The 8,722-nt window shown below is 38.5% G+C and overlaps 2 protein-coding genes across 3 annotated transcripts in view; one reads left to right on the plus strand and one right to left on the minus strand.

Annotated features, from left to right (window-relative positions):
* Nucleotides 1–2,856: 2,856 nt before the first annotated feature.
* On the plus strand, nucleotides 2,857–4,108 carry LOC101308778 (auxin-responsive protein IAA17-like). Of its 2 annotated transcripts, none has more exons than XM_004302908.1 (4): nucleotides 2,857–3,118; nucleotides 3,254–3,435; nucleotides 3,535–3,646; nucleotides 3,769–4,108. In XM_004302908.1, exons 1-4 carry the CDS (start codon nucleotides 2,919–2,921, stop codon nucleotides 3,866–3,868), a joined length of 594 nt encoding a protein of 197 aa, XP_004302956.1. In that variant the 5' UTR covers nucleotides 2,857–2,918; the 3' UTR covers nucleotides 3,869–4,108. The 2 variants fall into 2 exon arrangements, with proteins under 2 accessions (XP_004302956.1, XP_004302957.1); XM_004302909.1 differs by having other exon boundaries at nucleotides 3,535–3,665; nucleotides 3,769–3,945.
* Nucleotides 4,109–4,839: 731 nt separating this feature from the next.
* Nucleotides 4,840–8,722, minus strand: part of LOC101303917 (D-glycerate 3-kinase, chloroplastic-like) — a 5,278-nt gene continuing 1,395 nt past the window's right edge. Inside the window, exons 2-12 of the mRNA XM_004302891.1 lie at nucleotides 7,756–8,156; nucleotides 7,495–7,574; nucleotides 7,360–7,411; nucleotides 7,233–7,274; nucleotides 7,058–7,136; nucleotides 6,949–6,980; nucleotides 6,778–6,846; nucleotides 6,517–6,591; nucleotides 6,278–6,394; nucleotides 6,119–6,169; nucleotides 4,840–6,039 (exon numbers count right to left, since the gene is read on the minus strand). Coding sequence (XP_004302939.1) covers nucleotides 5,896–6,039; nucleotides 6,119–6,169; nucleotides 6,278–6,394; nucleotides 6,517–6,591; nucleotides 6,778–6,846; nucleotides 6,949–6,980; nucleotides 7,058–7,136; nucleotides 7,233–7,274; nucleotides 7,360–7,411; nucleotides 7,495–7,574; nucleotides 7,756–8,156 — 1,142 coding nt within the window. The 3' untranslated portion in view covers nucleotides 4,840–5,895. The remainder of the gene's footprint in view (nucleotides 6,040–6,118; nucleotides 6,170–6,277; nucleotides 6,395–6,516; nucleotides 6,592–6,777; nucleotides 6,847–6,948; nucleotides 6,981–7,057; nucleotides 7,137–7,232; nucleotides 7,275–7,359; nucleotides 7,412–7,494; nucleotides 7,575–7,755; nucleotides 8,157–8,722) is intronic.

The following is an 8,722-nucleotide window of genomic DNA, read 5'->3' on the forward strand; positions in this document are numbered from 1 at the left end:
CCGTCCGTTCTCCACCCTCCGGCGCCGGCGACGGTGTGCCTCCACCCTAGAACACTCCAACAGCGTCCCCGACCACTTTCCCTCCCCGGCGAGTCCATTCTTTTCCGGTTTTCCTGCGAGATCACCCAAAACTTCAAACAAAGTCGATCTCGCAGGAAACTGGAAAAAAAGGGACTTGCCGGGGAGGGGAAGCGGTCGGGGACGCTGCTGGAGTCTTCTGGGGTGGAGACGCGCCGTTGCCGGCGCCGGAGGATGAAGAACGGACGGACGTCCGGACGTCCACACTTTAAGCCGAGTGCGGACGTCCGCTCTACATCTTTTCTATATATATATATAGACACATACATGAAAAATATGTGCGTGTGTGTTGTGTATATATCCGTTTGATGTATATGCATGCCCTACATATAATGCCCTTGCCTCTTTGGCTAACCAAATGTAGAACCTATCTATCTGTTTCAAGATGCCTCCATGTGAAGTAGATGTCTTTGCTTTGATATCATGGAGACCGTAGAAGACATTTCTATTCATAACTTGGAATAAGGCCGGCACTAATTGATAAATATCTGGCTGTCTTAATTTGCCTTCTACTTTGGAAACATATTCCAAGAACTTGAGCCTCCAACATTTGTCGTAGCTTAGCTAACTCCATCTCAACGAAAACAATTTGTTAGAAATTAATGGTACGAGCCCATTGTTTCCTTTTTCATTTGGAAAATCAAATTTGATAGAGAAAGTATTGTAGCACATGATTAAGTGCTTTTGAGCTAATGAGAAAATCAAAATTTAATGAAGACTTTAAACGCGTTGCGTTATAATACGAGGTACATTAATAGTGGAGAATCGAAAGAACCTACAAAAAATTGTTGACTTCGAGTATTTTTGGATCTAACATTGAACGATTGACAAGCTGAACTACTTAAAGAATCAGATTTAGTGAACTCCTTAATTTGGAGAAGAATAAGAATCCGTCACCCATGCAAGTTAGAAAGCCAAGCGCTCAAGTCCTAGATTAATTTTGATGCTTAACCCATAATATTTAATCCATCTTAAAATAAATTTTATGTTTCCGTATCAATTCTGCTTATTAATAACGTTATGAATTTCTTGAAGTAGATGTGAACATATATGAGGCTCTTAAAAGTTTTTTTTTTTTTTTTTTTTTTGAAACCAATTGCAATTGGAAAATACATATAGATTTGTAATACGAAACTTGTAGATGCGCTAGCCTCTCAGACATTACTCATCTTCTAGAACGTGTGTATTTCAACACCGATAATTCTTTTTGATAAGAAAATAACCTTGGTTTTATCTATTTTTTTTCTTCCCGACTTGAAGATGGTACATAGATGACATTTCTCTACTTAATTTGATTTTTCTAACATGAAGTTACTCAGGTTATTAACAAGCTTAATTAAGGCTTGAATAAAACACCTCATAATCATGTTCACCCGCTTAAGTCGATATGATAAGAATTAAAAAAATTATATAATATCGGGTTTTTGAACAAGATATAATTTCGGTTTCAAGCTAAAATAGAAATTGATCACGTATTATTCCGGATGGGCAGACAGGAGGCCCGGAAATACCGGTGAATGGCGTCAGAGTAACTGGCTGACTAATAACGGTAAACCGCGGGCGAAAACGGGCAGAATCCGACACGTGTTTCTGAATTCCGTCACCGACAAACAAACACGTCACATGGAGTGGTCAGGTAGGCACCCACAGAAGCTTTTGAGAAATTCTCATGTATTTTTTTGACTTTTTCCTTCAACAAGACAGGAGCCATGACTTGTGGGGACTCCACCCCCACACGGGGAGACTTTGCTGCCTTCCTTCCCCTTTCCTTCCTTCGACGGCTTTTTTCATGGACATGATTATGATTAGGGAACGAAATTTAACCCTGACGATTGGTTTTCTATTGTAATCTAGGCCGTATATTTTACATTCGTTTAGGATAATATTTTCTTATTTACATCTCTAACGCAGTAAAACAAATTAAATCCGTTTTCAAAAAAAAAAAAAATTAAATCTATTTTCTTGTTACTTTAATTCCACAAATCAAATGAGCTCTATGAGATAAAGTTGAAAATGTTGTAAGGTTTGATATGGTATTGTAATGAATGAAGTTCAAAATGTTGATGGGGGTTGGAATTTTTCGTAATGACATTTTTCCTAGTTTTGTGTAGCTAGGTTACCAATCAATCTAGCATTTAATCTTTTGTTTTGTTTTGTGTATATATACACATAACAATTCGGATTGGTGTTGAAGGAGTTTCGAGTGTGAGCTACCATTCATGTAGCAGCAATGACCTGTAACTATCGAGGGGATCACCTGACGCCCTAGTCGCTCCTTCACTTAATTAATTGCGCTTATCCTCTTTCAATAAAAAAAGGAATTTTATATCCATTTATTTTGATTCGAGCTAGCCTTCAATATATGATCTCGTACGTATTCTAAATATCTGCCATGTCTTCATATTTTGTAGCCCTACGGGGATTCACCTTAGGTCATACACTCATATTTGTAGACGTGTAAATGTGTAATCATCCGATATCATTTCTAATGTTTCATATCTCCAATTGAAAGTAATACAAGGGAAAAACAAAATTAACCAATATTCTGTGATGAAAAAGGAAAGAAAGGAATTAAATATGAAATTGACAGGGTCGGATCCGGACCGACCGCACGGGCCCAAGGCACCAGTCGCTAGCGCTCAGAATTCAATAAAACAAACGCTTCAATCGTACACTTCGACATGGACCAATCACAGCCACATGTATCCAAACCATTGGCTCCATCATTTTCCCACTCAACATTTCAATATAAATAGGCGAAACGCACACGAAGCCAGCGGGCTCTATAGTTGTTGCTGGTCGATCACATTCACTTTCCACCAACTCAAAAACCATCAAAAATGTCACCGGAAAATGAGCAACACTCGCCGGCCGGATTAAACTACGACGAGACGAAGCTGACCCTGGGATTGCCTGGCTCAGGTTCTAAACGTGTCTTCTCCGAGACCGCCACCACCGTCGATCTCAATCTTGGGAGCTCATGCTCGTCGTCAACTACTACTGTTGATGATGAGGTCAAGACTCAAAAACCTACAGCCAAGTAAGATTTTTACCCAGCCTAGCTAAATGGGATTTTTGGACTAACTATGTGAAACTTTGAGATGGGATTGATTTAATTTTGTGTTTACGTTTGTTTGATTGAACATTGAAGTTTTGAAATTAATGAATATTTCAGGGCACAAGTGGTGGGGTGGCCGCCTGTGAGAGGGTCTAGGAGGAACTTGATGAAGAGCTGCAAGTATGTTAAGGTTGCTGTGGATGGAGCTCCTTACTTGCGCAAAATGGATCTTGAGATGTGCAAAAGCTATCAGCAGCTTTTGGGTGCTCTAGAGGATTTGTTCTCCTTCTTGACCATTCGTATGTATCTGAAATTCTTAATCGTCTTATATATCTTGGTGTTTTCGTTATTTGGTCAAAACCCATATAGGTTAATGATTTTTTCTACTTCTTTTGCAGGTAAGGATATGAATGAGAGAAAGCTTATGGACCTTGCTAATGGAGTGGAATATGTACCTACTTATGAGGACAGAGATGGGGATTGGATGCTTGTTGGAGATGTACCATGGAAGTAAGATTTCAAATTTTTGGTAACCTTATTGTCCGATTTGAACTTGGATTAATTCTCTTGTTCATTTCTTAGACTAGATGTGCAAAGGTGCTTAACACTAACCCTTTTTCGGCTTTAAACAGTATGTTTGTGGAGTCATGCAAGCGCCTAAGGTTGATGAAAAGCTCAGAGGCGATTGGATTAGCTCCGAGAACACCTCCAAAATGCACAAGCAGCAGCTGAAAGACAAAGTGATAATAGAATGATCAATATGTGCATGTACAGAGGCTTTTCTTCTTAATTGGAGAGTTTTGATTAGGAAGATTAGTTGACATGAATAAGAGTGTGGTCTGTAATTATCTACGAGCTGCGTTTCAATGCACTCGATGTTGTAGGCTTCTTCCCCTTTTTTGGTTTATCACACTTCATGTTTTACTTGGACACACAATACTGCACTATACAAATCTTGATGATTCTTTCTGCATTTCTTGTTTTCTAAGTGGTTTCAGTCTTTCAGATGCCATATTATTCTCAAGTTCCTGTTCCAGTTTTCTTTTCTCAGAAAAACCATCTAAATGCAAACAAAGCAGGCCAATGAGATCAGACTTAAATAATTGAGTTTGTGTTTCCAAATATCTTTCAGAAAATGGACAAAAGGTAGGGATTTGAGACCGTAAACCCAAAAGAAAATTAGGGCAATTTTTCCCTACACAAATCTTTTCTGTTTCCAACATCGATCTTGTAGACTTAATGATGAATTTGAAAATTAGAACTTCTTTGTTAATTGTCAAGTCTTCACATTCAAATCTGTTTCCAATATCCTCTTCACAAATGATGACTTAACAGAATTCTGGTTTATTAAGTAGAAATTGAAGGTGATGCCTTGGTAGAAAATGAAGCTTCTTCTTCAAAAGTCTAGTTATTGGATGTATTCTTCTAGAGTTTCTAATTAGGCCGTCCATTCATTTCACTCCATTGTAATTCATTGGTGGTTTGTGTTGCTGCTGCGTGCCTTCATAGCTTACTCCAATTCCCCTTTGATAAAAGTTTTCAGTTGTGATACTCTTTTGTCATATTTTCATATTTTAGTTTGCTTACCGACAAGGTATGAGTAAGGGCGTGAGGCCAACCTATCATTTTGTAAGTTACCATTTCGAAAGAAAACTCCTTATTTTTGGCTAAAAACAAGTAATTATCAAGTTCCTGCACAAATTGGTTCCACAAAAGCAACAAATTAAATCAATATGCTTTACAAAACTTCATCTTTAAGCTGCTTCTGTACAAATTAAGTCAAAAACAGCAATATGAGTTTTCAGAATATTGCTTCTTTCGTTACAGATGACTAATGATAAAAGGGGTTTACATTTTCATGTTGTCTTTGCTTACAAAGGAAGCAATAAGTTGCTTTGAAGAGACTGAATGGCTCATGTCCCATGAGACTCATCACTCATCATGCTGTGCTCTATCAACTTCTGCTAAACTTCCAGATAGTTACATATTCTGCTAAAATCGTACATTTATAGCTTCCATGTGGCAGTTGTAACAAAATGTTTTCTCATAGCTGGAATAGGGCTCTTTACCATAACACAGTGTCATGGGTTATCAATGGGAGCCAAATAGAAGGCTAAATCTTTGCCATTCTCATTCTCCTAACTACCATCATAAATGGACAAGTGAGAAACACAGCTAAGCCAAGGCTTTGTTTTCTTCTTTGCTACTTGTTTCCTCTATATATACCGGTCATTTCATGGTGTGATTTAGATTGTATTTCGATGGTCTCATATCAGAAAGAAGCAATGGAATTTGAAGGTGCATCACCAAAACAAAAGATGTTATGCTGTGATCATGTCCGAAAACGCAAGGAGGAGAAGGGCTTTTTCTCTGCTTGGTTTGTTCCTCAGTTCTCACTAATCTGAATTTCATACGTTTCTCATTTCTTGATCTTACTACCCTATGCTTAATATTGGATTACATTGGTATTGCAGTTTGTTTGCTATGTTCTGCTGCTGTTGCTGCTATGGTGGCTGCTGCTGTGGTCCTTAGATTATTGCCATTGTGTGGGATCAGTACAAATAAATCACAGATGATTGTAATGAAGTGGTTGTAAACAAATTCATTTAGTTAATAGAAATTATGATTACTGCATTTACCTTAGGCCCTTAGGTACTTGCATTTACCTTTTTACATTTGAAACAGAGCTTCTCCAATACTGATCACCCGTGCAATTGACATGTCAAGAAATCAAAATTGGGGATCTTACATCTCAAGAACTAGTTACCAAGGATGGGGTTCCTTCCCTCATCAATTTCTACAACGATGAGGTGCTTTGGATCTGACCCTCTTGGTCCTTCGGAATAAAGGGTAGGAAGGTAAGCGTTGTATGCTGGCAAGTACCGTGAAACAAAATCCTTTACCTGAAAATTAAATCCCCCGAAAAGCATCAGGTTTAGGTTCAGTGGACAATTTATAAGAGAATAGTGTATAGAGTACAACCTCATCATCGGACATTCCGGGGTTTCCTGCTTCTCTCATGGCAATCTCTGCCTGCAAGTTTGGAGCAAACAAGCACTCATTATGCCTAACAACAAATAGTAAATAAACAATGGAAGACAGAAATTTGTTGCAGGAAGGATGAAAACCACAAAAGCCAACCTGCAGACGCCACTGGTAGACACAGCTGGGATCTTTGATCTTGATTATAATCCATGCTTTGATGAACTTGTCCCATGCATCGTAATAGGCTTCCAGATTTCTATTTACCGTCTCAAGCTGTGAAATGAAGATGCAAATTTGAGCTGTGGTTGTCTTTAGAAGAAAACAACACTTCATGAAGTTTGTATTGGCACAACTAACATCAGCAAGGCCCCATAATGAATTTTCTGTTCTCTAACCTGTGGATCAACTGCTTTGACAACTTCCACAGGAACAGGTTTGAAGCCAAGCATCCAACCTTCAAATAGAACAACCTACATAACCAGCCAAAGGCACATATACATTGCAACGTGAAATATGTTTTCATGATACTGAAACCATCTAGCTGGTTTACCTTTTGGTTTGACCGATTGAATACAGAACCTAAAAAAACTTGTACAAACTTGAACATGGTATGCAAAATTTTCCAGATATAAATGACAGTCCTCTTACAGACTTACAGTAAGTGGCCCTTCCACTTCAGGCCATGTCGAAGGATCGGCTCTGTCTCCCTTTCCATTGTAAGCAGACTGCAACAGCAATAAAGTTCAGAAGAGAAATTGAACTAACAAAGCTGGTTTTAAAATGGAAAAGAAAAAGAAGAATAAGCAGATTTATCGCTTAAATGGTACCTTGTCATATCGGGGAAGCTTCATCTTCATACCTGAACATTTTAGGGTGTGAATTAACTAGGAAACTGACAAACAATTTTGCAGACAAAATTTTGTGGAGGAGAATCACCTTCTTTACTCAAATTGCTTAGAGCAGTCAGTGTCTCGACAGAAAATGGAAGGTCATGGCTGCCAGCATTTCCGCGTAACTAGAAACGACAAGGAATATCAGAGCAGGCAATGTTATTCAATTTGTCAACTCTTTTTTAAGTCGACAATCACTTAAAAGGTAAACTGATTGCTACCTCTAAAAGTGCATTTCCTGGGTGCGCTTCTCTTAGTTTAGCCTACAATTTGAACATCACCATATCAGAAACTAAATTTACAAGAAGGATGTACCACAATCTCTCTAAAACTTCCATAAGACTATACCTGATTCTCTGCTGTCAAATAAAAGTCATCAATGGATATTGTGGCAGACTTCCTGAGGTTTGGAACAGATGTAATCAACATGAATTTTTTATTTATTTGATAAATCATCTAGAATATCAATTGCTCATAAATGACCTGCCAGTAACTTTGAAAAGATAATCAAGAGCAAAGACAAGTGTAGTCTTCCCACAACCTTGTGGTGCACTAAACCCAATCTGCATCAGACCAAATGTCAGCACTAGAAACTAGATTATAAAAACATATCAGCAAGGCCTCTTCACAAATGCCATCACTGATCTGAAAATGTGTATGTCAACACTATAATATAAACATGTATGCCAATGGATAAACTTATTATGAAAAGGTGGGGGGACCATTGAGTAAATGATGATATACCACTAGAGGAGGTATATCTTCTCCATCTTTGTACTGGGATCTGTGCTGAGATATCTGATCTTCACACCAAAAAAAGACCGGAAGATAGTAGTGATATAGCCTAACTTTCTGAGGAAATGAGAGGTCCAATTCATTGAGCTGAAACAGCCGACACAGGTGTAACCCATATGCCAACCACTTGTCAATGGATTCAGCCACGCCTTCTGGGGTTAGACCCAGGCTGTTCATGAATGGACCTGAGCTTATAAACTCATAAAGGTCCTCTACAGAAGAAACCTCCGCAGCCTTTGTTGGAAACACGGAATGCAATGGGACCTCACCGCATTCACTGCCATAAACATCATTATGATGCATGGAATTGTCTTGTATCCAGGAATATCCACTGCCTGCAGCAAGAGTCCCTGAGAAACAAAAGGACGTGAGGATCATCCATGAATCTGTCCACATCTTTAGACAGCGCCTTACAGTAACTAGTTAAGTTTCAGTTTCAGCCATGATAAATCATGCACAAACTATTCAGATTCATCAGTTACTATATATTTTTCAAAATTTCAGATGGTATATCCATCTCCTAGCATACATCCATGTCCTATATGATCTCCAATCCACGAAAAGTTCATTCATTAGGTCCCAAATAGTTGCTTCCTTATTTTCATGTATCCAGAATGCTCTTAGGCTACTTCCATGTCAACCCTGTTGAGTAAGTCCAGGCATGGAACTAGAATGGGGCTGGGTTGTGATGCAGCCCACCCAGCTATTCGAAAAGAAAAAAAAAAAGTCTATGTAATCAAACTCTTCAAATCAAGCCTATCAACTTAGCAATTAACTTCAGCAAAGGGGGAGAGACAAACTAGCAGCAATTAACTTCAGAATCAAGAATCTGATGAGGCTCCAATTGTGGACCATGTTTCTTATGTAACCTTCAATTAATGTAATTGTTGTAGTCTCTGAAGTTTTGATTAACCAG

The sequence above is a fragment of the Fragaria vesca genome, linkage group LG6 (assembly GCF_000184155.1).
Source record: "Fragaria vesca subsp. vesca linkage group LG6, FraVesHawaii_1.0, whole genome shotgun sequence".
In the NCBI taxonomy this organism is placed as follows: Eukaryota; Viridiplantae; Streptophyta; class Magnoliopsida; order Rosales; family Rosaceae; genus Fragaria; species Fragaria vesca.

Coding starts and splice junctions, on each gene's coding strand:
- LOC101308778 (XM_004302908.1), top strand. CDS start 2,919: ATGTCACCGGAAAATGAGCAACACTCGCCGGCCGGATTAAACTACGAC. Junction 3,119..3,253: donor ACTCAAAAACCTACAGCCAA/GTAAGATTTTTA, acceptor TGAATATTTCAG/GGCACAAGTGGTGGGGTGGC. Junction 3,436..3,534: donor GTTCTCCTTCTTGACCATTC/GTATGTATCTGA, acceptor CTTCTTTTGCAG/GTAAGGATATGAATGAGAGA.